We start from the raw sequence: 27,083 nt of genomic DNA, 5'->3' as shown, positions 1-27,083 counted from the left end.
AAAACCTTTCAGTTTTTTCCTTTGGTCAAATAACATGTTTTTTTTTTTGACGAAAGGTAAGTGGGCTCTTCTCTTAGGTGCGAAATCAAGAGAGAGAGAGAGAGAGAGAGAGATAAAGACGGAGGGAGAGAGAGGAGAGAAAACGTTCCGTTCAAGCGGGTAACGTTGTTCTCGAGTTACTCTCGTCCCTAGTCTCTGTACGGGGAGAAAGGATAAAACGTTTTTTTAGTTTTTTATTCTCGTCCCCAGGCAATGTACGGTGAGAGATTGAAAACGTAGTTTTGAATGAACTAGTGTTTAGTCTCTTCCCCAGCCACTGAATTTTTTATCTTAAAATATGTTTACTGTTTTTTGCTGGTATTAATGTGCTTGCATTATACGACTGATTTCACAATTACTACCTTTTGATGAGGGTAGAATTGCGTGCTTCAGGTAGAAATCAGTAAAAGTTTCGATTTCAGTGAAATAAGTGCAAAACAGAAAATCGTAGTGATAAAGTGATATTGCGCAAAGTGTTATCAGTGTTGCGACCGAGGGTTCGTCTGTTCGTGCCTGTCGTTCGCCTAGTCCGGGACCTCTTGCAAGCTCCCAAGCCCAGGGGAGAAGTAATGTCGTACGACTTATGGCTTCGAGAGGCCTTGATCAGCGAACAGACATTCCCTCTATGGTATCGGGTGTATCTTACCAAGATCACCCCTACCATAAGGCGAGAGAGACGTTTCTCTCCTCGTCATCCGAAGGCTTTTCGCATAAGAAACCTGAAACAAGGTTTCGAGGCCCTTAAGCGAAAGTCAGTCCTTTCAGGACAGGTTCAGCGTCCTGGTTGTAGCCATTAGGACAGCTCTGACCCTATGCAGTCATCGGAAGACTGCTCACCGCCTAACAAAAGCGTAACACAGACTCCGAGAGTCTTTTTGTTGGCAAGGTTTTGCGGTCACAGACGTTACCCTCGTCTCTTACCGCAACCATTTCCGTTGATCCTAAATGGGTTGTACGGCAAGACATACAGAATAAGCTTGCCTCCCTTATGGAAGACTATTCTGCCGATAAGTCCGTTGAGCCTAGCCGTTTATCTCATCGAGATCCTGGCTTTCAGCCACCCTAACGTTCCTTTGTGCGTCCTGTTGACGTTGGCGTAGCTAAGTCATGTCAGTCAGGTTGTTTAGAACCACACTCGATGCGGTCTCGTGTGGATTTTCAGCCACATTTGGACGTTAGGCCACTTGCTGATGCTCCTGTTGACGTTCAGGACGTTCACTAACAATCGGAGTTGACTTGTTTTGACGCTGAGCGTCAACCTCCACATTCTAGAGTTGTTTTGACTGCTCAGTCTAGGCGGTCAAAGCAGTCTCGAGTGGACGCTGTGCGTCCTCACGCACCTGTTGTTGTTGACAGTTCACAGACTGTCAAGCAGTTACATGACGTTGCGTCCTGGTCTCTCGCACCTGTTGTTGTTGACAGTTCACAGACTGTCAAGCAGTTACATGACGTTGCGTCCTGGTCCGCTACTAATGCGCCAGTGCGTGTGGACTCTGCTTGTAAAGCATTGCCACCACGGTAGGTCTCTCCCTTGCTTGAGACTCAGCTATTATCGGACAAGGTTCCTTCAGATGAGGAAGTTGCTGTTCCCCCTCCTACTGATATTCCCTTGAGGACTCTGTCAGACGGAGAGGAGCCTAAAGCTGCTTAGCCCTCTATGGACTTTAAATAAATCATGCTGATTTTTAAGGATCTTTGTCCGGATCTTTTTGTAACTGCTGCTCCTCGTTCGCCTAAACGTCAGAGCTTACACTAGGCCTAGCTACTTCGAAGCCGTTGTTTTATAAGCTAGTGCTCTCTCACTCTCCTAGAGAGCTTTACGTTTGCTAGGCGACTGGTTTATCACCAGGAGGAGTTTGGGGGACACAGCCTTTGCTTTCCCTTCTTTTAAACTGGCTTATAGAGCGAGAGTCTGATATGACACGAGAGAAGTTCTCGGCTTGGGAGTTCCTGCCTCTGCCCAGATAGACTTCTCAAACCTCATAGACTCTCCCTGGCGCCTGGCCAGGAGACGCTCCAAGATTTTACAGGTCAACTTCACAGCTGTTTTCGAGCCTTTGAAGTTTTGCTGTACAATTATGTCATGCATAAACAAGGCTTTCAGGGATGGCTCCAATGATCTGACAGCCACGTTCTCTGCAGGAACAAGTCCCTCAGGGATGGCTCCATGATTTGGCAGCCATGTTCACTGCAGGAGTACGTAAGAGGCAAGTGCGCTCAATGTGTTCATTGTCAAGACAAACTTCACGATGAAGTCTACCAGGCTGTCTTGACAGCATTTATGGAAGGCGACTGGATGGTCTCTCTCGACCTTCAGGAGGCATACTTCCACATTCCTATACACCCGGATTCCCAACCGTTTCTGAGGTTTGTTTACAGGAATGTGGGGTACCAGTTTCGAGCTATCGGGGATCCGAGCCTCCCTGTACTTGGACGACTGGCTTCTCAGAGCATCGTCCAGCCTTCGCTGTCTGCAGGATCTACATTGGACGTTGAGTCTGGCTAGGGAGTTGGGACTTGTGGTCAACCTAAAAGTCCCAACTGATCCCATCCCAGATTATTCTATTTTTGGGGATGGAGATTTGCAGTCAAGCCCTGCTCGAAGTCCAACTAATGCTGAAAAGAAAACGTTTATTCAGTCAGGAGTTGGAACAGTCTCGTAGGGACTCTCTCATCCCTGGAGCAGTTTGTCTCACTAGGGAGACTACCCCTTCTGCCTCTCCGGTTCCATCTAGCCTCTCACTGGAACTAGGACAAGACATTAGAGACGGTATCATTCCCAGTCTCCGAACCAATAAAGGCATGCCTGAAATGGTGGGACAGCAATATCAGTCTGAGAGAGGGACTATCCCTAGCAGTCAAGAACCCAAACCACGTGTTGTCCTCAGACGCATCGGGTTTGGGTTGGGTGCGACCCTGGACGGTCGGGAATGCGCGGGTCTGTGGACCTCAAGTCAGAAGAGCATGCACATCAACGGCAAGGAGCTATTAGCAGTCCACTTGGCCTTGATGATATTAGGAAGCGTCTTCGAAACTAAGTGGTAGAGGTCAACTCAAACAACACCACAACTTTGGCGTACATCTCCAAGCAAGGAGGCACACACTCCTTCACGCTGCTCGAGATCGCAAGGGACCTTCTCTTATGGTCTAGAATTCGAGGCATCTCCCTGTTGACGAGATTCATCCAGGGGGACTTGAACGTCTTGGCAGACTGTCTCAGTCGGAGGGGTCAGGTGATACCCACGGAATGGACCCTCCACAAGGACGTGGGCAAGAGTCTTTGGGGTCAACCAACCATAGACCTCTTTGCCTCCTCGTTGACCAAAAGGTTACCAATCTTTTGCTCTCCAGTCCTAGATACAGAAGCAATCTACATAGACGCGTTTCTACTGGATTGGTCTTTTATGGACTTATATGCATTCCCAACATTCAAGATAGTCAACAAGGTACTGCAGAAGTTCGCCTCTCACGGAGGGACAAGGTTGACGTTGGTTGCTACCCTCTGGCCCGCGAGAGAGTGGTTCACCGAGGTACTTCAATGGCTGGTAGACTTTCCAAGAAGTCTTCCTCTAAGGGTAGATCTGTTACGTCAGCCCCACGTAAAGAATGTCCATCAAAGCCTCCCCGCTCTTCGTCTGACTTCCTTCACACTATCGAAAGACTCTCAAGAGCTAGAGGTTTTTCGAAGGAGGCAGTCAGTGCGATTGCAAGAGCTAGGAGAGCTTCTACCATTAGAGTATACCAGTCGAAGTGGGAAGTCTTTCGAGACTGGTGCAAGTCAGCATCTGTGTCCTTGTCCAGTACCTCTGTAGCCCAAATCGCAGATTTTCTTTTACATCTGAGAAAGGTTCGCTCCCTTTCAGCTCCCACGATTAAGGGCTACAGGAGCATGTTGGCTTCGGTCTTTCGACATAGAGGCTTAGATCTTTCCAACAATAAAGATCTCCAAGATCTCCTTAAGTCTTTCGAGACCTCTAAGGAACGTCGTTTGGCAACTCCTGGATGGAACTTAGACGTGGTCCTAAGGTTCCTCATGTCAGACAGGTTTGAGCCATTACATTCAGCCTCCCTGAAGGATCTCACCCTCAAGACACTTTTCCTAGTGTGCTTGGCTTCGGCTAAAAGGGTCAGTGAACTTCATGCCTTCAGTAAGAACATCGGCTTTTCTACAGAAAAAAGCCACTTGTTCACTTCAACTTGGTCTCCTGGCCAAGAATGAACTGCCTTCTCGTCCTTGGCCTAAATCTTTTGATATTCCTTGCTTATCAGAGATCGTAGGCAACGAACTGGAAAGAGTATTATGTCCTGTTAGAGCTCTTAAGTTCGATTTAGCTCGTACTAAGTCATTACGAGGGAAATCTGAGGCATTATGGTGCTCAGTTAAGAAACCTTCATTGCCTATGTCAAAGAATTCTTTGTCATATTTAATCAGATTTTTTTAATACGAGAAGCTCATTCTCACTTAAATGAGAAAGACCGATGTTTGCTTAAGGTTAAGACGCACGAAGTTAGAGATATAGCAACCTCCGTGGCCTTCAAGCAAAATCAATCTCTGCAAAGTATTATGGACGCGACTTTTTGGAGAAACAAGTCAGTGTTCGCGTCATTTTACTTAAAAGATGTCCAGACTCTTTACGAGGACTGCTACACACTGGGTCCATTCGTTGCAGCGAGTGCAGTAGTGGGTGAGGGTTCTACCACTACACTTCCCTAATTCCAATATCCTTTTAATCTGTCTCTTGAAATGTTTTTAATATTGTTTTATGGGTTGTTCGGAAGGCTAAAAAGCCTTTCGCATCCTGATTGATTTGGCGGGTGGTCAAAGTCATTTCTTGAGAGCGCCCAGATTAGGGGTTTGATGAGGTCCTGTTGTATGGGTTGCAGCCCTTGATACTTCAGCTCCTGGGAGTCTGTCAGCATCCTAAGAGGATCGCTGGGCTCCGTGAGGAAGACAGACTTACAAGGCAGAGTAATCGTCTAAGTCAACTTCCTCACCAGGTACCTATTTATTTTGGTTTTGTTATATTGATAACTGCCAAAATGAAAAAACTCTTAGCTTATACGCTGTAAACATAATTAACTCTGGTCTCTACCCACCTCCTTGGGTGTGAATCAGCTATTATATATTCACCGGCTAAGTTAAATATTTAAAAAAGGGATTTTGACGTAGGAAAAATCTATTTCTGGGCGAGGGACCTGTGCCGCCCAGTGAATAAGCTCCTATTAGCACTTATTCTTAGGTAATTTACTGCTAAATATACCAGAGAAAAAATGTAAAGGAGTGCTAGGTTAACTAGCTCGCTCACCTATTGGTGTCGGTATGGAATTGGGCGTATAATCCAGAGGTCCCGCACTATTTAGATTCATCCACGACAAAGACCCCAATAGAGGAGAGCCGTTCAACCTCACTCGGCACCACCAACTCTGCATCCGCTCAGAACCGAACTCCTTAGCACCCAAAGTTTGGGGACTCCAAGGGAGAGGAGCTGGGAGGGTTCACTGGGCGGCACAGGTCCCTCGCCCAGAAATAGATTTTTCCTACGTCAAAATCCCTTTTCTGGGCTTGAACCTGTGCCGGCCAGTGAATATATACAAGAGAAATGTCACCAAACTTGCAAAATAAAGGAAAAAACATAAACATAAGGGAAATACAAGTTATTTTAATCAGAGATGAGTGCCAAAAACAGCTATAAGGGTATCTTAAAAGAACATAAATCCACTTGGTAGAACAATTGACAAAAAAGGTATAATAATGCCGTGAGTGATGATATATACAGATACTCAGGAGTCAAAAATTTACAAATATAGTAATAGTAATCAGGTGCGAAACCACGAATACAAATAGGGTATAAATGAGGCAGGTAAGGGGGAGAGATAAAATGACAAGGGATTAACATGTGAGTTACCTGGGGGTAACTACGCTCCCTGCAGCTACTGTAGGAAATTTAAGGGCTTCCAAATGTTTAAGATAGTGTTTCTTGAACACTGACGGTGACTTCCACCCTGTATACCTAGAAAGATCCGTAAAATTCATGTGGTGAAAAAAGTTCACCGAAGTAGCAACCGCTCTGATATCATGTGCAAGAGGAAAAGAGTCAGGGCTAGCTTGTTTAATAAAATACAAAATTTGTTGCCTGATCCCTTTAATGGTAATGGTACCCGCCTTGTTCTCTAACGAATAGAGGCCCGGAGGAGTTAGAGGAGGTCCGGGATAAATAAGACTTAAGAGTAGTAACAGGGCACAGAGACGGATCTTGCATGAGGGGAACAATTTTCCAGGAGGACCATCTGTTCTGAGGGTCTTCGTTCTTAGCTAAAAAGAATCTGTTAGGTGAAAGAAGGACCTCTCCCGAAGGAAGGAACTCAATATGACCCGGGTCTCTTGACAAAGCTGCCAGTTCAGAAATTCTTGCCCCGGAAGCCAAACTCACCAGGAAAAGTGTTTTCCTGAGAAGGGGAATGTAATCACAAGAACTGTTAATGGTATCAGAAGCCAATTTGAGTACATCATTAAGGAACCAGGTAACCGGGGTAGGACAAGTAACCGGTTTCAGTCTGGCACAGGCTTTTGGAATTGAAGCTAACAAAGAGTCGGTTAAGTCTATGTTAAAACCCACTTGGAAGATCTTTTTCAAGGCAGATTTAACAGTGGTGATAGTATTGGCTGCCAGACCTGATTCTAATAAAGTTCTAAAGAAAGTGACTGTAAGGTTCAAGTTCATACAGTGTACGTCTGAGTCTATCAAAAATTTAGTCAACTTTTTAACCGCAGAATCATATTGGCGGATGGTGGAATCCCGTTTATCTGATTCTAGGAACAGGGTGTTTTGAGGATCGATATTGGCACCATGCATGGCCGCAAACTTCATGAAGTCCATAAAGTTAGGGCGCTCTGAATGTTTGAGAAAGCGTACACAACGCGTGTTTGTACTATCTGAGACAGAACCGGATTGGGTATCGGGTGAGGATGTAGTCTCAACTCTCGCAGGAAAGGGTACCAATTGCTCTTGGGCCAGTTGGGTGCGACCAAGGCTACTCGTCCCTTGAAGGATCTCAGTTTGTCTAGAACTTTCAGTAAAAGATTCACCGGGGGAAAGAGATAAATCCTTTCCCAGATGTCCCAATTCTGTGACATGGCGTCTGTGGCGTAGGCCTAAGGGTCTAGATTGGGAGCCACATATACTCTCAATTTGTGGTTGGACTCCGTGGCGAAGAGGTCCACTTGGAGACCCGGAACCCGAGAGAGAATCCACCGGAATGACTTTAGATCGAGTGACCATTCCGATTCTAGAGGGGAGGTCCGGGACAAGGCGTCTGCAACTACGTTCCGGACTCCCGCCAGGTGGACAGCTGAAAGATGCCAACGGTTCGAGGCTGCTAGGGAGAATATGGCTACTAGAACATGGTTCAGAGGCCCTGATTTTGATCCGCCTCTGTTGAGGCAGCGGACCACCACTTCGCTGTCGAGAACCAGACGAAGGTGTTGTCTCTTGGATGGAGCGAGACGTTTCAGGGTTAGAAGAACTGCCATGGCCTCCAGCACATTGATGTGAAATTGGCGGAATAAGGGAGACCAAAGACCTTGAACTTTCCTGAGCTGAGAATAGCCTCCCCAACCTGATAGGGATGCGTCCGTGTGAATGATTAACTTCGGAGGCGGAAATCGAAGGGGAACTGACTTTGACAGATTGTTGGCCCTTGTCCAAGGTAGAAGTCTTTCCCGGAGAATGGGAGGAAGGCAGACTTTCCTGTCCCGGAGCTTCCGGTTCGCCCTCGAACGCCAGACACGATTGATATCTTTCAATTTTGCTTTCAGAAGTAGATCCGTCACTGAAGCAAATTGAAGGGACCCTAGGATCCTCTCTTGGAGTCGTCTGGAACTTACTTTGTCTTTGAGAAAGCGTTTGGTGTTTATTGCAATCTCTAACCTCTTGGGTTTGGGAAGACACAGAGTGTGAGATATAAGATCCCATTGCAGGCCGAGCCATTGGAACTTTGATTTCGGAAGAAGACGGGACTTCTTGAAGTTGATCTGGAAGCCTAGAGATTGAAGGTATTGGATGACTCTGTGAGTGGCTTTTAGGCAATTTTGGGAGGTGTCTGACCAAATGAGCCAGTCGTCCAGATAGGCTACTACTTGAATCCCTTGATTTCTGAGTTCCTGAACAGCAACTTCTGCTAACTTTGTGAAGATCCTTGGGGCGATGTTGAGCCCGAAAGGCATCACCTTGAAGGAGTAATTTTTGTTTCCTAGGCGGAAGCCTAGATACGGACGGAAGTGTCTCGCTATCGGGACGTGATAATAGGCGTCTGTAAGATCGATAGAGGTGGTGACGGCCCCACGGGGAAGTAAGGTCCGCACCTGCGAGACGGTAAGCATTCGAAACTTGTCGCATTGAATGGACAAGTTGAGAAGGGATAGGTCTAGAATCACTCTTCTCTTGTCCGAATCCTTCTTCGGGACACTGAACAGCCGACCCTGAAACTTCAGGTGTTTGCTCAGGTACCAGATAAAAACTCAGCTTGTCGTAATACGTTTAATTTCGACCTGTAACATTATAAAAGTCAGAATAACATACCCATTTTTTTTTTTTTTTTTTTTTTACGTATCACCTTAGCAGAAACATTAATCCTTATCACCATATGAACAAACATATATAATTTCTCACTAATAATTATCATAACAATGTCATCACACAATCACCGTTACCAACAAGTTAAAAGATAAGTAACAATTAACAGCAAAAAGTCTCTTACAACAATGCCTCCTCTCTGATACCCAGCAGATTTCTCGTGCATTAAATATCGGCTAATTTCTTCTATCAGCTCTTACGTTAACACATCCTAAAATACAACATTACTACAATATAGTAGAGGAACAATGTCAAAATGCCGATAAGACTATTCAACCGAAACATATCCATAATTTACAAATCTCATTACACAAACAATAGCATACCTTAAAGAACACAAGCTACATATCAACACCATTTGCTTGCATGAGTGCACAGCTGCACTCCTCAGCAACTACGCACGAACAGTTGGTTACGTGCACAACCTCCACCTGCCAGTCACTGGCCACGTCGACAGTCGACAGTACCACTGCCCACCGTCACAATTTTACACTGTCGTCAGTGAGCATGCGCAAACTTCACAAAACTTGAACATTACTAAAATACTTAAAAATAATTATTAGTGTTTAACTAATAATACACTCCCGCCTCCTTTATTGTTCTTCAACGGGTAGCAATACCACCAACTTGTGAACCGATCTCTTGATAACTGTGTCACTTTGTCCCTTATATTTTCCTGGTCTTTGTATTTTGTATCTAATGCTTACATCTCTCACCTTATTGTCTCTGCCTGTTTCTGTATCTACAACCTGCCCCATTTTCCATTTTCCTCGCACAACATTTGTGTCTTTAATCAGAACAATATCACCAGGTTGTACATTTCTTTTATCTGTGTGCCATTTTTGCCTTACAATGAGTGTAGGGAAATAATCTCTCTGCCACTTACGCCAAAAGGTGTCGACAACATTTTGTATAAAGTTCAACCTTTTCTTGGTATCACCTGATGTAGACCATGAACCAGATGGTACTTTATTACTTGCTCTACCCAAAAGTAAATCGTTCGGACACAAATATGTTCCTAATTCTACATCCATACCAGGTTTTATTCCAATAGGCCTTTCATTCATTAAGTTTGCTATTTCAAAAAATATTGTCTGCAAATCACTAAATGTCAAGATGGTAGTTCCTATGAGCATTGACAGAGACCTTTTTACAGACTTAATTAAGGCCTCACTTACCCCATTCTGCCATGCAGCATCTGCAGACCGATTAAATTTCCATTTCAAGCCTTCCTTTGCTCCAAATTCAGTGATCTCGTGTATGTTCCAGTTGTTATCACTCTTTAGTTCTTTACTTGCTGATACCAATTGTGAGCCTAAGTCAGAGTGTACAGTATCAGGATAGCCATGAACCGCTGTAAATCTTCTGAAACACTTTAAAAAACTATAAGTATCATATCCATCTACAACATCAATATACACGGCACGTGTAACAATACAATTGAATATAACACCATAAGCTTTACCAGTTGTCCTTTTCTTTACATTATCTTTGATTTGAAAATGTCCAAAAATATCCACAGCAGTGTGATAGAATGCTGGACAAGGACTCATTCTTTCATCAGAAATCTGACCCATTTTTTGACCTTCAACTTTGGCATCCAGTTTCCTGCAAAGAATACAACCTCTCTTTATCGATCTTATGATTTTACGTGCTGAAGGAACCCAAAATTTAGACTGAAGCTTACATAGTGTAACATCAACTCCAGCATGATCCAACCTGTGTAAATAACTAATGTACAAGACTGTAAATGGATGCTTACCAGGTAATAGAATGAAGCTATCTTGGTTCCAATTATGTTTCAACCATCTTTCCATTCTTTCTCCTACCATAATTGTACCATCTTCAGCTTGAAATGGTCCTAATCTTTGAAAACATTTTTTCCAGTTCTCAGGAAGACTTTTTTGTGCTTGCATAATCCAAAACCTCTCAGCTTCCTTAAGTGATCTAGGTTCAAGTTTCTTTAGAACACCCTTAAAAGATTTCTCCTTAACAATGTTAAATATCCTAGCAGTGACTGCAATTAACATATTATAGTTGTTGAATTTCGACGCATCAATTATGGTTTCTTCATGAACAGAGTATTGTGCAAGATTAACATGAATTCTATCAGGTAACTCACAATTCACTGATTGACTGATAGGCCACACTTCTAAAGGAAGGGCCATGAACTCTGGACCATATTTCCATGAATAGACAACTGCAACATTTAAAGGGTCCTGGGGTCTGGTCAATAGATCAGCAGGATTTAATCCAGAAGCAATCCACCACCATTCATTTGGGTCACTTTTTGATTGAACTTCTGCTATTCTAGTGGCTACGAAAGTTCCAAAGCCATAAGATTCCTTTTGGATTTGTGCTCTAACAATGGAGGAATCTGTTATGTGCATTACCGAACTAAATTTATATGTCATTTCATCTTCAATGGCTTTACGCATCCTGCACGCTATAACAGCTCCACACAATTCAAGCCTTGGAATAGATAACTGTCTACTAGGGGCTATCCTACTCTTTGCCACAATGAGCCTGCTCTCAAATGCACCAGACTCTAACTCCCACCTAGCATATGCAACAGCACCATAAGCATTTGTTGAACTATCACTGAAAATAACAAGTAAAGGCAATCCTTTGGCTGAGGTTGGCTTAACATTCCTTTCAAAATACAGAGTTTCAGTGCCAAATAACTCACAAAAATATGACAACCATTGTTCTTTTAAATAGGAAGGCAAGGGATCGTCCCATCCTAATTTAAAGTCACATTTCACAGTGTCTCGTAGCAAAATCTTTGCTTTTAGTGTGAATGGAAGCAAAAACCCCAGTGGGTCGTAAACAGAACACATCTGACTGACGACAACCCTTTTTGTTAAAACTGAAGGTATATTTTCAACGAAATTCAACTTGTTTAAGTCTGGTTCTGTTCTTACACCCTTATATTTTGGAGAGAAATTTAACTTAGTTTTAAAATAAAACACATCCTTATTGCATTGCCAGTTAAGGCCAAGTATTCTTTCATTACTATTCTGGGACACTTCAAAGTCAGAACGCTCATTATCTCCAGTAATGGTCCATCGTTTAATTTTAAAACTGCCTTTAGAGAGTACATTTTCAATATCTCTAATTAGGCTAAATGCCTCAGCTTTACTCTCAACAGAATGAATTATGTCATCTACATAGGAATTAGTCATTATCACACGTGATGCTTCTGGGAAGTCTTTTACCGACAATTCTGCAGTATGTCTGAGAGCTAACATTGCAATAATTCCTGAGGGCCTATCCCCGAAACCCATGCATGTCATTACATAGTGATCAGGTTTGCGATTACTTTGCAAATTTCTCCAAACAAATCTATGTACATGTTGTTCTAATTCTGGAAGCTTAATGCAATTATACATTTTGCTTATGTCACCGGCTATGCCTATAGCCTTTTCACGAAATCTTAGTAATATACCAAACATTGAGTTCAAAATATTAGGGCCCTTTGCCCAAAAACTATTTAGAGACTGGCCCATATACTTTGCCGATGAATCAAAAACAATTCTCAATGGGGTTGATATAGATCCTGGTTTTAACACTTCATGATGTTGAATGTATGTGACAGGACCAACATAGTTTTTAACCTCTTCATCGGATAACTTCCGAATTACATTGCGCTTTGTCATGTCAAGTATCTGGTCATTATAAGCTTGAGCATAGTCTGAACCCAGTTTCATCAATCTTTTCTCTGTGCCTTTCAGTCTAGCAACAGCTACAGATACATTATTTTGCAACAGTTTGGGATCCTTAGTCCATGGAAATTTAGCAGACCATTCTTTTCTGTCCGGGTAATACATCAACCCACTTTCAATAAGAGCCAGCTCCTTTTCCTCTTTTATACTATAATTGCCATTGCCTGTTGCACATTTCCCACAACGACAACTACCACATCTGGGATTACAATCAGTTCCTAAGTGTTCAATGGTGAAGAAATCATTTATCTGTGCTGTAATATCAATTACGGGTTCTACAGATATATCATAGTCGGATATTGTACTGGAAACATGATTAATGCTAATGCCTGGATTACTCCTAAACACTGATAAGGTAACAATGTCGGGATGACTGCCATACACACACATTCCAAACTGTGATTCCCTGAGCTGTAAATTTTCAGCCACAGTTTCCTTAACTGTTGGAATTAAAGAGCAATAATCAGAACCAATTAGGAGATCTATTTTACCATAAGGTCTATCTAATGCACATACATTAACACCCTTGAATAAATGTTTCACTTTTGATAAATCTACCTTACCGACTTGAGATGTAATGTCATCGATTCCATAAGCAGTAACATTGACATCATTCCCATCCTTGTCGGTTAAAACCAGATCATACTCTTTACTACTGTATGTCACAGTTTTGTCGCCCAATTTAGTCACAGCTAATCTGACACATTTTCCTTTCAGTCCCAATGCCTTAGCCACATCATTTCTGATCATTGTTATATCAGCTCCCGAGTCAAATAAAGTTTGTAACTCCTGATTACCACACTTGATCTTGTTAACCATAAATAAAACACCGTTTCTTTTCAGACTTACAAAGGAATTTCCTGTTATGAATCCCTCATGTATAATAGTATGATGAAGTTTCCCACAAGATTCATTGTTAACATCTACAGTATTACATCTGGACTTCTTTAGACATTTTCTTGCTATGTGAACACCTTTAAGGCAATTAAAGCAAATACCTTTCTTCTTTACACTCTCCATTCTGTCATTGATACTCAAGTTCTGGAAAGTTGTACAGTCTAAGATATCATGTCCATCTGAGCCATGATACCAGCACCTATGCAGCCTTGTGTTGTCACTGATCTTATTCCTGTTCCGTTCAGCATTTTCTTCTGTAATTTTAGTGAAAAGGTCAGTGATATTTGTAATAGCATTTTCAAGTCCTGCTATCCTTTCCATTACATCTGACTCTCTTCCTTGCTTTGTACTACGCTGATCTTCATAAGTGCAGGTATAATTCACTTTAGCCTTAATATTATTATTGCTTCTAATATTAGCATTAAGATATTTCATTGATTTCTTTTCACTCAAAAGGTATTCCAACAACTTTCCGAATAGGTCACGATTACCTACACACTCTGCTAACTTAACCCATTCACGCTTCTGAGTAGGTGGTAATAGTTTTTCAATCTGGCTAGTCATGTTAGCAGTATTTAATTCTGAAGCCAAACTCATTTGGTCTAAGTAAAGATAGCATTGCTCAATCTTATCAACCATCCTAATGAAACTCTCACTATCCCCTTCGGAAATAGGTTTAATTGACCCTATGTCCTCTACTACTACATCAATAATGGTTCTGCTGTTCCCAAAAGTTTCATCTAATCGCTCAAACATTTTATCGAAGTCATGATCTGCACCACGAACTGTATCCAAGGCCTCTCCTGAGAGACACTGTCTTAGCACAAAGGGATCTTTCCCATAATTTGATTGCATTAGTCTAAAAAAATCTCTCTTGAAATTGCTATAATCTCTCACATCTCCGTGAAACCTGGGCACATCAATCGGTTTTACTTTTAAAACTTTTTTCACCTGCATTTCGTCTTTAACTTTCACAAATATCACATGAGCTGCACACTTTCTATCTTCTAATGCTTTGATATAAACGTTAGCCTCCTCTATCAATTGAGCATCACAGTTCTCATCTAATAAATTGCAATACTGTTCATTAGCTAGTTCAACTTCATCATAAGCCTTAACAACACTCTCGTATCTTTCTTCTAAAATTTCTAATGCCATTTGATCTAACATATACTCATGAAACTTATCAAGCTTACGTGTTAGTTTTGCCTTTGCGGTTCCCCTCCGCTGTTTGGCCTTCTTCTGTGCTTCCAGTGACATCCTAGCACTATCATTTTCCCCCGTGGAGCTGCCGTTTTTCCCTTCATCTGTCATGATGAGTGTTGTCGAAATGTTTGCTCAGGTACCAGATAAAAACTCAGCTTGTCGTAAAACGTTTAATTTCGACCTGTAACATTATAAAAGTCAGAATAACATACCCATTTTTTTTTTTTTTTTTTACGTATCACCTTAGCAGAAACATTAATCCTTATCACCATATGAATAAACATATATAATTTCTCACTAATAATTATCATAACAATGTCATCACACAATCACCGTTACCAACAAGTTAAAAGATAAGTAACAATTAACTGCAAAAAGTCACTTACAACAATGCCTCCTCTCTGATACCCAGCAGATTTCTCGTGCATTAAATATCGGCTAATTTCTTCTATCAGCTCTTACGTTAACACATCCTAAAATACAACATTACTACAATATAGTAGAGGAACAATGTCAAAATGCCGATAAGACTATTCAACCGAAACATATCCATAATTTACAAATCTCATTACACAAACAATAGCATACCTTAAAGAACACAAGCTACATATCAACACCATTTGCTTGCATGAGTGCACAGCTGCACTCCTCAGCAACTACGCACGAACAGTTGGTTACGTGCACAACCTCCACCTGCCAGTCACTGGCCACGTCGACAGTCGACAGTACCACTGCCCACCGTCACAATTTTACACTGTCGTCAGTGAGCATGCGCAAACTTCACAAAACTTGAACATTACTAAAATACTTAAAAATAATTATTAGTGTTTAACTAATAATACAGTTTCTTGTATGGCGTTCTTTTGTAACAGGTCCTGGACAAATTCGACTAGGTCCGGAGTGGAATGCTGATGAAATCTGTTCGGTGGAGGAGGTCCTTGAATCCAACTCCACCCCAGTCCCTTGGAGATGATACTGAAAGCCCAGGGACTGAACCTCCATTTGTCGCGGAAGGCATAAAGCCTCCCCCCTACCCGCTGCACCTCAGTATTGGCTTGAGGAGTTGCCTCCACGTCCGCCTCGGAAGTTCTTTCCCTTGCGAAAGAATCTACCTCTACCTCTGTTCTGGTATGAACCACGGTGGTAGCCTCTACCTCTGTTATAACCCTGGGAAGAGCCTTGAGCCTCATAAGATTGGTTAAAGGCTGGAGAGGTGGTGGAGGCACCGGGAAGCTGGCTCTTAGGGAGCAGAACGGTGACGTAGTCGTCCGCGGAAAGAGCCTGAGAGGTGGAAGGCTGGGCAGGAACAGCAGGAGATGGAGGAAGAGGATGCCGGAAAACGGACGAGCTACTCTGCTGTTGCCGGAACTGAGTGGAGGTATACGGGCGGAGCTTCTTCCTACCCCGGGCTTGGTAACTTGCGGGATCATATTTCCGCTTAGGAGTCAAACCCCAACGGGCTTTAAGGCTTTGATTAACTCTAGTAGCCTCTGTCAAGACTTCCTCCACAAGATCCTCAGGGAAAAGATTTGGACCCCAACAAGAGGACCGGATAAGGTTATTCGGCTCGTGCCTAATAGTCGCCTCAGCCAGGACGTGTTTGCGACACCTACGTTTAGCAAGAGCAAAGTCATACAAGTCAAAATATAACGACTGCAAAGTAGCCTTATTGAGAGACTTAAAGATACTCTCAGTATCATAAGTTAAGGCTATCGACTCCGTAGAAGTGGCCAAATTCAAAGTTCGACCAACACGTAGGCGGGAATCATACTCCTGTTTAATAAGGGATTCCGGGAGACGGGGAAGCCGTTCACTAAACATTACTGACGCACAGTCCGCTGTTAGCTTGCCAGAAGTAAAGGTGGTATGGACATTGTCCCAGCACTCATTACCTGAAGGAAGAAGGAGGGAGATTGGATCTACCTCACGGATGGGAGGCAAGGGCTTCTCCTCCAGAGCGTATTGAAAAGCAAGCTCCGCAATCTTAGTGACGCATGGAGTCACGGTATTCTTGTCCATTAGGAACATAGTGAAAGAACTTTTATGAGGCGTCAACATGGTATTGGTGCAACCTATATCATTCAGAAACCTAGCCCAAACAGATTGGGCTTGTTCCTTCGGGAAAATGACGGTCTCTTTGGGGACCTTATCCAGCCGAACCAGAGCTTCCTCGGTAAGCCTGGCATAACCATGAAATGGAAATGCGAGACCAGGAGGAAAGAATTCAAAATCCTCTAGTGGACGGGTACCAAGACCCTCCAACGTTAACATCCCGTCTGAGAATGGGGAATGAAGAGCCATGCGCCAAGGGTTATTCTTGGTAAACGGCGGAAGCTTAGAGGCATCCGGGATGAGAGAGCTTTGAACTCGCTCCGGAGCATCATGCTCTAATGCCCCAAGTCTCTGACCAAAGTTAGAGAACATCGTGTCCATCTTGGCCTGCATTTCCGACACAATCTTCGATTGCATCTCCGACACAATGCGAAGCATGGCTGATTCGGAAAGGCCCGGGTTAGGAGCAGAAGTGGCGGATTGTACTCCCGGGTCGTGAGACTTAGAGGAGGGGCCGGAAGCCTTAGATGACGGGTTTGTATTTGATTTGGAACTATGGGAAGCCTTGCGGGGCTTACGAGCTTTTGGCAAAGTTCTAGATATAGACTTATCTTTGGGGGGAACCGGGTGTGATCGGTGAGACGAATCGCGGTCCCCAGAAAAACCATGGAAAGAAGAGAGATCAGATGAAGAAGAAAGAGCGGGGCTGAGGATAGGAATCTCAGCGCCGGTAACACCTGCCTCACTTACCACCCTACCTGCATCCGGATCATCCAACAACATAGGTTCAACATCCAAATTCAAGGAGGCAACATTGTCTTCCAGATCTCCGGGAGCATCCAACGGATCTTGTTCCTGGTCGATGAACCCCGAAATAGTGGCATCAATGTCGGCAATGATGGGTGCCGCAACATGCCTAGCCACAGCGGCTGAAGACTTGGCATTAGGGTAGATCATACTACAGTAGTCTTCAGAAAGGACGTAAGGCTGTTTCGATTTCACGTTTCGGGCAAATCCCCCAACCCACACTTTCAGTGTGGCCCGAGCCGCAGTCTTCTGCTCCGGGGATGCCTGAAATAATAGTGGGAATTACAGAAAGGAAGATTCCCGGAGGTCCTTCAAGACCATAGAAATCTTACTAAATAGTGTATGTATACCAAATAAAGGTAAAATAATTAGAAAGACAACATAGCCAACGGGACTCACCGAATCAGATCCAAGGGTGGTGATGAGGTCAAAACAGACCATACAATTATCTGGGTGCCAGACTACAATGTCTTCCAGCTGAACTCCGCAGAGGGCGTGAGACCTACACACAGTATGGCCACAAGGCTGGTGAAGAACAGCCGCACAGGCCGTCGTCTGACAATGCACCATCTATAAAAAGAATAGTATATGAGAAACTGTAATTCTCTTAAGTAGGGGCGGGTCCGGAGGACCCGGGACTAAACATAAGTCTAACTTAAGACTAGAGCTTAACTGTAATACTCTTAGGTAGGGGCGGGTCCGAAGGACCCGGGCCTAACATAAGTCTAACTTAAGACTAGAGTATAACTATCCATTCCGGTCGAGCCGGGATCATAAAGAAGGATGCAACAAAGAATTAACACACATGGTGTCTGATTTCCCGGAGCGAGGTTAAGCCCCGGACCGGGAAATAAAAGTACATCCATAAACTAATACATATAGGAACTCCGGGATAGTGATCTGTCATATATAATCATAGTAACTGTTATAAATTAAGAGGGGGGCGGAACCGTAGATAAGAACCACCAACAGAACCCGGAGGGTTACGTATAACATAATAAAAGTGTGATAGGTGAATATAAAATAGGGTGCACCGGGATCCTACTCTGTTGACCGGTGGCCAACCAGTCTAGACAGAGACGAAACCGCCGGGACACCCGGAGGGAGGACAAAGTCCATAAACACTGAACTACCCTCTCTGAAAGAAGGTAAGGCAACGGTCCCCTAGGGGAGGGGGGAGAGAAGCCTAGCCACCAACCTAGCGAGAGAGGGAGCTTGGGGGAGGATCACGTGATACGGAGCAGCAGGGCTACCAACTGACGATCCCCAAACACTACCAAAACAGATCATACGGAGTAATAAGCACAAATATTCATTATAAAAGTAATAGCGTTGAAAAATATATAAATATACACATAAAAAATTAGGGCAAGGCATGCGAAATAATGAATAAATCCCAAAGAACAACCTCCTGATGGCTTAAATAATAAAATTTGCCGCTCAGTAACGAAGGTCGGCAAGCCATCTACGATACGTAATCTGATATCGGCCCTAAATATGAACCACAAGGGTTCTAAACGCTAAATAATGAATATCCACAATAAAACATATAAAAATTTAAATTAATAATAAAATAATACACTTAGTAACACCGCGAGTGAAACTAAAAGCTCTCAAAACAGGAGTACCAACCGTAAACGGAATCGAGCAAGACCGAGATGATCGAAGAGAATAAACTCCTATAATTTAAATATTAAACGGTCTAGATTGCTCAAAACACAGCAAAACTTAGTTTGGTACTTAACTTAGACGGTGTCTCCTGGGAAACCGATGTAGAAGCCATAATCCACGAAAAATAAGGCAAAACACACGAGAGCACAAACAAGCGGGTTACCACACAGGCGTGCTAAAAAGGAGTTGTGTTCTGAGCGGATGCAGAGTTGGTGGTGCCGAGTGAGGTTGAACGGCTCTCCTCTATTGGGGTCTTTGTCGTGGATGAATCTAAATAGTGCGGGACCTCTGGATTATACCCCCAATTCCATACCGACACCAATAGGTGAGCGAGCTAGTTAACCTAGCACTCCTTTACATTTTTTCTCTGGTATATTTAGCAGTAAATTATCTAAGAATAAGTGCTAATAGGAGCTTATTCACTGGCCGGCACAGGTTCAAGCCCAGAAATGATATTTTAATTATAAAATAAATTTTTGAATATACTTACCCGGTGAATATATAAATTAAATGACCCTCCCTTCCTCCCCAATAGAGACACAGCGGGACGAGAAGAATTGAAGGTTTTGTTTACATACAAGAGTGGTATCTGGCCGACAGTTGGCGCTGGTGGGCACACCCGCAACCTTCATAGCGATCGCTCGCGAGTTTTTTAGTATTTTTTCTGTCGAGCCGCAGAGTTGCAGCTATTATATATTCACCGGGTAAGTATATTCAAAAATTTATTTTATAATTAAAATATCATTTTTAATTTCAGATATGTGCTAAGGAGTTCAAATCGGAGTATTCCTTGAAATTACATCAATTAATTCACACTGGGGAAAAGCCATTTGAATGCCAAGTGTGTAAGACTGCATTTAATCGCAAAGATAAGCTGAAACGACATATGCTTACACATGAAACTAAGAAGTTCAAGTGCCCCTTTAGGTCAACTGTTGGTTGTATGAGAGAGTTCAGTAGACCAGGCAAGTTTTATCTATAATTCATACTATTTTTAAACAGTATTCTATAGTTCATTTCTTTTAGCGATGCATATTTGCACCGACTCGCGGCGATGCCCTTTTAGCTCGGAAAAGTTTCCGGATCGCTGATTGGTTGGACAAGATAATTCTAACCAATCAGCGATCAGGAAACTTTTCCGAGCTAAAAGGGCACCGCCGCGAGTCGGTGCAAATCTGCATCGCTAAAAGAAATGGACTATAGTTTTCCTTTGGTTTTTGTAATTAATGCCCTTTCCAAAACCTTTTAAAACTCTTTGATATTTTCTAATATAGATATACCATAGGTAGTAAGTTGGCCTAAGCATCAGCCACCCATTGAGATACTACTTCAGTGAGTTATTAGGTCCTTGGACTGGCCAGATAGTACGACATTGGATCCCTCTCCGGTTGCATCTCTTTTTCCTTTGCCTATTATTATTATTATTATTATTATTATTATTATTATTATTATTATTTTGGGAGTAGACCCTCTTTTATGCAGGTTTTATTGAAAGTGATTGCTGCCTCAGTGGCGTTAATTTTGTAATTAACTTTTTTATTGTTCTTATCTTTTTCTCTTCATTTGAACAATCCGCCAGTAACTGGGAAAGGGTCATATCAATAGGAAGGTGATGAAGACCATATCGTTCACAATTTGTCTTTAATATATCACAACACATTGTAAAAGTACAGATAATATGTACAAAGTATAAAACACTATCACAATGTTAGTGCACACAAAGTAATGGTCACTTTTGTACACTGCTCGAAACCGGTTGAGTCGAAGGATGTGTTAAACTTAACTCCACGTAATTTATAATTTTTGTACAAAAGTGACCATTACTTTGTGTGCACTAACATTGTGAAAGTGTTTTATACTTTGTACATATTATCTGTACTTTTACAATGTGTTGTGATATATTAAAGACAAATTGTGAATGATATGGTCTTCATCACCTTCCTTTTGATATGACCCTTTCCCAGTTACTGGCGGATTGTTCAAATGAAGAGAAAAAGATAATAAGAACAATAGAAAAAGTTAATTACAAAATTAATGCCACTGAGGCAGCAATCACTTTCAATAAAACCTATTATTATTATTATTATTATTATTATTATTATTATTATTATTATTATTATTATTACTAGCCATGCTACAACCCTAGTTGGAAAAGTAGGGTTTGAATAGTTTGTCCTATTCTTTACACATTCTTCTCTTTACTCATACACCTGAAAACTTAAGATAATAAAAAAATTCTTCTTCACTCACGGTGTTAACTACTGCTCTAATTGTTCAGTGGCTACTTTCCACTTGATAAGGGTAAGAGAGACACTTTATTCATGGTAAGGAACTCTTCTAGTATTGTAGTTAGAGTTCTCTTGCTTGAGGGTACACTCAGGTACAATATTCTATCTTTTTTTTTCTTATTTCCTTTCCTCATTGGGATATTTTTCCTGTTGGAGCCCATGTGCTTGTAGAATCCTGCTTTTCCAACTAGGGATGTATCTTAAAAAATGATGATAATAATAATTAAAGAAGAACAATTAACTTGTAAATTTTAAAAGATGCAAACCTTGATGTCCATTATTGTAAAATTATTGTTAGATTCAATAGTGTGGTCTTGAATTTGGAATTTTGCTATTGACTGTACCCTTTGAATGACATGAAGAGGACAGAGAAAATGCTTGGTTGAGTCTTTAGCCACCTGCAAACTTGCCCAACATCATCTTTTGCCAGTCTAATTATGCCATCTGTTCTTCCATCTATTTCCAGTCTGGTTTTGTAGATAATATTGCTCAACTAGAGCATGTGGATTACAAGGGGTTTAAGGAAAATAAGGTGTCTTTGGTTGTATATTTTTATTCATCGAGGTATTACAACTCGATGAATAATGGGTAATAGTTTGTGGTGGTTATCGTCACTGTTTCAAGATTGAGTCTTCCAGGTTGTGATAGGGAGGGATATGTCTTCTAACTATTTTCTAAAAGCAGGGGTGCCATAAGAAGGATTTTGTCCTCAGCCTCTTATTGTTTGTCTTGCTATATGACCTTCCTCACTTCCTAGGACTAAGGATGCTTATTCAGCAGATGATATAATTTTTAATTAGCCAGGTTTTTCTGTTGTGGATGCTGAGATGAAATTGTAGAGGGCTGTAGACTAATTTCATATTGGACGCTGCAATGGGGTATACTTAAATATAAACCCCACAAAGTCAAGGTAAATGTGTTTCACTCGGAAAAAGGTATAGTGCATGCCAGAGATTCGGTTTGAAAAAGCAGTTATACCCATTACTACAAGGTATCGCTTCTTGTGTATGGTTCTTGATGGGCCACAATTGACTTGGAAACATCATGTAGAATGCCTGTTTGAAGCATATGGATGTTATGAGACATGAAGCACATTCATCTTAGGGAGGAAATCACCAAGTTGTTTTAATTTCCATAAGATATTTATTAGGAGAAAAATGGATTATGGGCATATAGTGAATGGTTCTTCTAAAACATTGCCAAGTAGATTGGATATTATTAAGCATTCACTCAACAACATTATGATTGATCTTTGGTGCCTTCCATTCTTCTCTGATCCTTTCCTTTCCTTATGAGGTAAATTGTCTCCATTCCTATCAATTGTGATTAATCAGGTTGATAGTGTGTTACTGTATATTAAAATCAGTAATAGTAGTCAGGATCATCCATTATTCCAAAGGTTATTATATGATTATGCAGTTATGTACAGTAAAAACTGGACCTCAAGGAAATAAGTTCCAACTGGGGTTTGGGTTTCTTATACTTGGTTTTTTACACTTCCCGTGTGATTCTTTTTCCCTCTGCCTAACAGTTCCCCCCTCACCCTTGGTTTCTTAAGAATGAATATTGGTTTTTGTATTATTCAGTTGCAGCTAAGCAAGAGGGTTATTCAGTTGTGAGTTCCTTCAATAAACTGTGTGATAAGAAATATTATAGATAAGTGACATATACAGTATGCAGGTGGTTCATTATCTTAACCCTTTTACCCCCAAAGGATGTACTGGTACGTTTCACAAAAGCCATCCCTTTACCCCCATGGACGTACCGGTACGTCCTTGCAAAAAAATGCTATAAATTTTCTTTTTTTCATATTTTGATAATTTTTTGAGAAAATTCAGGCATTTTCCAAGAGAATGAGACCAACCTGACCTCTCTATGATAAAAATTAAGGCTGTTAGAGCAATTTAAAAAAAATATACTGCAAAATGTGCTGGGAAAAAAATAACTCCCTGGGGGTTAAGGGTTGGAAATTTCCAAATACCCCGGGGGTAAAAGGGTTGATGGCAACTTCCTGCAAGGTGCTGCTGTCAGTTCCTATGTTAAAATTTCATGCTGCTTGGAAAATCTTGTCCATAAATATAGTTACGGCTAAGCTCTTTGGTCTGATGAAGGCTTTTAGATTTGTTTGCTTTGGATTGTCTTCAGTATTCAAAAGTAGTTATTATTTCTATGAACCTTCTCTGATGTTCATATTGCTTTGCTCTTTTGAAGGTTTGACTTACAATGAAGCTACCCCAAAAACTAAAAGATTTCTTGTTTTCTTCCTTTCAAGAAACCACACCCCCACACACCAGGTGACATTTGGTAACTAACGGCCACCCAAGGTGTGAATAGAACGCACCTGTCATTCTCTGTCTCGTCATTGTTGGCTTAAAGAATTCCACATTCATTACCCTGCCCAGATTAAAAAATCATTAATTGTACTTAATTTTGATGTGTTTTACTGGATTTCCTAGTAGTTACTGCATGAATTATTCAAGGGGATTAATTTCTGGCAATCAGGATCCTCATTCTCTTTGTGTCTCTTTCTGAGGACACTATTGTGATGTAGATAATCGTTGTAAGGAATGCAAAAGTTTTACAGTTTCTCTTATGAAGAAATATGTTCAGATTTTGAATGCACTGAACCTACAAAATTTAGAACACTATTTTTGTTCAAGTTTTGACTAGTGATTTTAGTGCACCAGTCAGTAATGGTTCTGATGGTATATAGTGCATGACTGTCATGATCATCTCCTAGAGCCTCATACTATTTTCCTACTGTGCAACCCTTGCATATCTGTGATCCAATCAGCAAAGGATATTACACTGCGTTTGTTCTATTTTATTATGAGGTAGAAGGCTGAGTTGGTAGTCTGGATCCTAATATCTCTCCAGTCGCTGAAGTAGGCACTAGCTGTAATCATATTTCTTATGTTAATGAGATGGCTTATCATGTCTTACCTTTTAATTATGGGTTGAAATAGGATGGCTTAGTGCATTCTTCTACTATATAGCTCATCCCGTATTTTACCTAATGAAGTTTAATTTTGGTGCTAGTAAGTCTACTGGCAAATTGAGCAATCAGGCATAGAGATCACTGCAACATTGGCTGTTAAATACAGACAAACAGGAAGGACAGTGTTTGACGTAATAAAAAAAGTTTCATTACAGAAAGAAAATAGAGAAGAAGAGGCAGAGGAAGAAGGTTTGCAGGAACAGTCCTACTTGTATGAGGTATCTCATTTCAGTTATTAAGAGAGCTGATTTGTGAGAAATATCCAAATAAATTATTTAAACTAAGTACCACCGAGGCCCTATCGTATACGATAGAGACATTTATTAGGAAGAGGAAATATTACATGTGTGAAGCTTATCTTCACTAGTATAATTTTGCCTAACTAGCTAGAGCTCCTTTATAGCTAATTACCGGGAACGTCGTACTACTAACTAAATAAAGCATTTATGGCGTACGACAGCGGTCTTAAAATGGCCGCCTCCGGGGATGGCAGTGCTCCGCTTAACACACCTAAATTATGTTAATTTAACTATGAGAAGGGAGCCAAAAATTATGCACAGGAAAGATTAAATACAGTACTCAACTTTCCAGAGGATGAAGATACTGGAGATTGCATGGTAATATTCCTTGAAAACAGTAACAACACCGAGAGCAACGTGGGAGAACACCGTGCTTAAATGGCTACGTTTAAAGGAATAGTTACGCCATAGTAGTACTAGGAGGGGATCCACCGGGTAACCTTGATAACGGCTCCCCTTCAATTTGGCCACTCTTCCCCCTCAAAGCGTAAAATCTATTTGGGGTGAAGATTGCCATGTGTCGTATCAAGAAATACATCCCCTGATTCTTATTCGTCAAATTTATCAGAAAGAGCCTCCCTCAAGACGAAATACATTCCTCGATTTGATAAAATGATTTTAGATGAGATGTATGAATTATCATCAAGAGTGAAAAGAAATCTGTTAATTTGGGTTCTTATTTAGTGTTTGTTTAAACCTTTTATCCAAACAGAACCTTAAAAAATCTAGAGAACTAACCAATTCCCTAACCTGGTCATGGGTTTGATGTTAATTTCCTCTCAAGCATGTAATTAATGTTGAAAAGAGACATTTTTCAATGCAGACTGTAATAGGAGTAATTTCTAAGTTAATAGATAAAAACTTTGCAATCCGTCAAGGTCTGAATCGTATTTTAAGAGTATTTGACATGTTTGGATAAAGCTATTTCAGATGAGATGTAAGAAGCTGTTGCAGCTTTTGTAGGTTTTTTGTTAAACATGAAGAAAAAATGTGTTCAGCTATGGTTAAGAAATTGTCCAATGCTCATAAACGTTCCTTGCTTTCCTCCCCTATTTTTGGTCCTTTGTTGGATATTAATAGGATTGATAGGGTGACTGCACAAGTGGATATCAATATATAGAGTGATGCTTAGAGATCTTGTTCTAAGAGGACCCTTTTTTCAACCTGTAATATAGGCACCCTAGCAGTACCAGCTGAACTCGGCTGAGTCCCTGGTTAGGCTGGAGGAACGTAGAGAGTATTCCCCTTTTTGTTTTGTTTCTTTGTTGATGTCGGCTACCCCCCAAAATTGGGGGAAGTGCCTTGGTATATGGATGGATGGAATATAGGCTTTGATAAGCTTCTTAATTTACTGACTCCAAGGACTCCATTTCATGACAATGGTAAACCATCAGGATTCTGATCTAGCAGACCTAGCTGAAATTCCTACAGACTCTTCAGACAATATAGGTGATTTTTATGATCATCTTTCACAACTTCTCCCTGTAGGGGGAAGGCTGTCCCATATTTATTAGGTCTGGGATAACCTACATTCAGAGCTGTGGGTACTGACCGTGATCAAAGTGGACTAAGTGCCTTGATCATACTGATCTCTAACAACATATGATATCCCGATAGGGGTGTCATTCATACTACTTTCTCATGCCTATATGGAGCTCATGCGTCAGTTGGTACCTTTGGTGGTCAGTTAGCAATCATGGACCTAGTATGACAGCACAGCTGTCTCATCAGTTGCATGTGAAAGGTCCTATCATGGACTGGTCACCAGTGCCATATCATTTGCGCTACTCCCCATGCTATTATTGAGCATAGCCAATGTAGCTCACACACCAGTTGGTGGTCAGTTAGTAATCATGAGCTGGGGTAATAGATACTGTTGCCCACCTTCAAGCTGCTGCAGAGTTTCTCACCAATGGGTACCTTCACGGTCAGCCAGCAAGGTCAAACCAAAACAGTGACTGCTGTTTGCACCAGTATAAGGTATTGGCCCTTCCAGACCAAACATCAAATCCTAAGTGAATGAGGGTAAGGATACTCCGTCATGAGAAGCTATTCTCCTCCATCTCATCCTCTTCCCTTTCTCATTATAATGATTTTACTCGGATGTAATTGAAGTCAAGAACTCCTGTATGATTTGGCCATTCCTCCACCTTCTTTTGAGAGAAGGGGACTGTTCTTATCTTGTACCTGATCGCATGTGGATCAGAACATTGGTCTGTGTGTATCAATCCAATGGATCAGCTCCATACAACAGCCTGCAGGACTAGTGCTTATCATGAGAGAACGACAACCCCTGAAACCTTGTCTGATCATCCAGGGCTATTTCTGATTACCTGGGGCCATTACCGATCACCCCGGGGTGAACGACCTGTTGGGTGGGGTTAATCAGTCTTCTATGGGGCTGATCACTGTATGCTAAGTGATCGAGAAGCTTTAGCTCCCTCCTTCATTGTTTATGAGATATTTTA

The 27,083-nt window shown here is 41.6% G+C and overlaps 2 protein-coding genes across 3 annotated transcripts in view; one reads left to right on the top strand and one right to left on the bottom strand.

Annotated features, from left to right (window-relative positions):
• LOC137657909 (zinc finger protein 341-like) overlaps nucleotides 1-27,083 on the top strand; it is a 130,332-nt gene that overhangs the window by 80,935 nt on the left and 22,314 nt on the right. For both annotated transcript variants that reach the window (XM_068392566.1, XM_068392556.1), the window contains exon 12: nucleotides 19,788-19,995. In XM_068392566.1, coding sequence (XP_068248667.1) covers nucleotides 19,788-19,995 — 208 coding nt within the window. The remainder of the gene's footprint in view (nucleotides 1-19,787; nucleotides 19,996-27,083) is intronic.
• Nucleotides 8,669-15,336, bottom strand: LOC137657901 (uncharacterized). The gene is made up of 3 exons (XM_068392544.1): nucleotides 15,089-15,336; nucleotides 14,491-14,681; nucleotides 8,669-13,548 (listed from the first exon to the last, which is right to left on the bottom strand). Exons 2-3 carry the CDS (start codon nucleotides 14,606-14,608, stop codon nucleotides 9,266-9,268), a joined length of 4,401 nt encoding a protein of 1,466 aa, XP_068248645.1. The 5' UTR covers nucleotides 14,609-14,681; nucleotides 15,089-15,336; the 3' UTR covers nucleotides 8,669-9,265.

Source organism: Palaemon carinicauda, chromosome 1 (genome assembly GCF_036898095.1).
Source record: "Palaemon carinicauda isolate YSFRI2023 chromosome 1, ASM3689809v2, whole genome shotgun sequence".
NCBI lineage: Eukaryota > Metazoa > Arthropoda > Malacostraca > Decapoda > Palaemonidae > Palaemon > Palaemon carinicauda.
The sequence above is the reverse complement of the archived record's forward strand: the minus strand, read 5'-3'. Positions and strand labels throughout refer to the sequence as shown.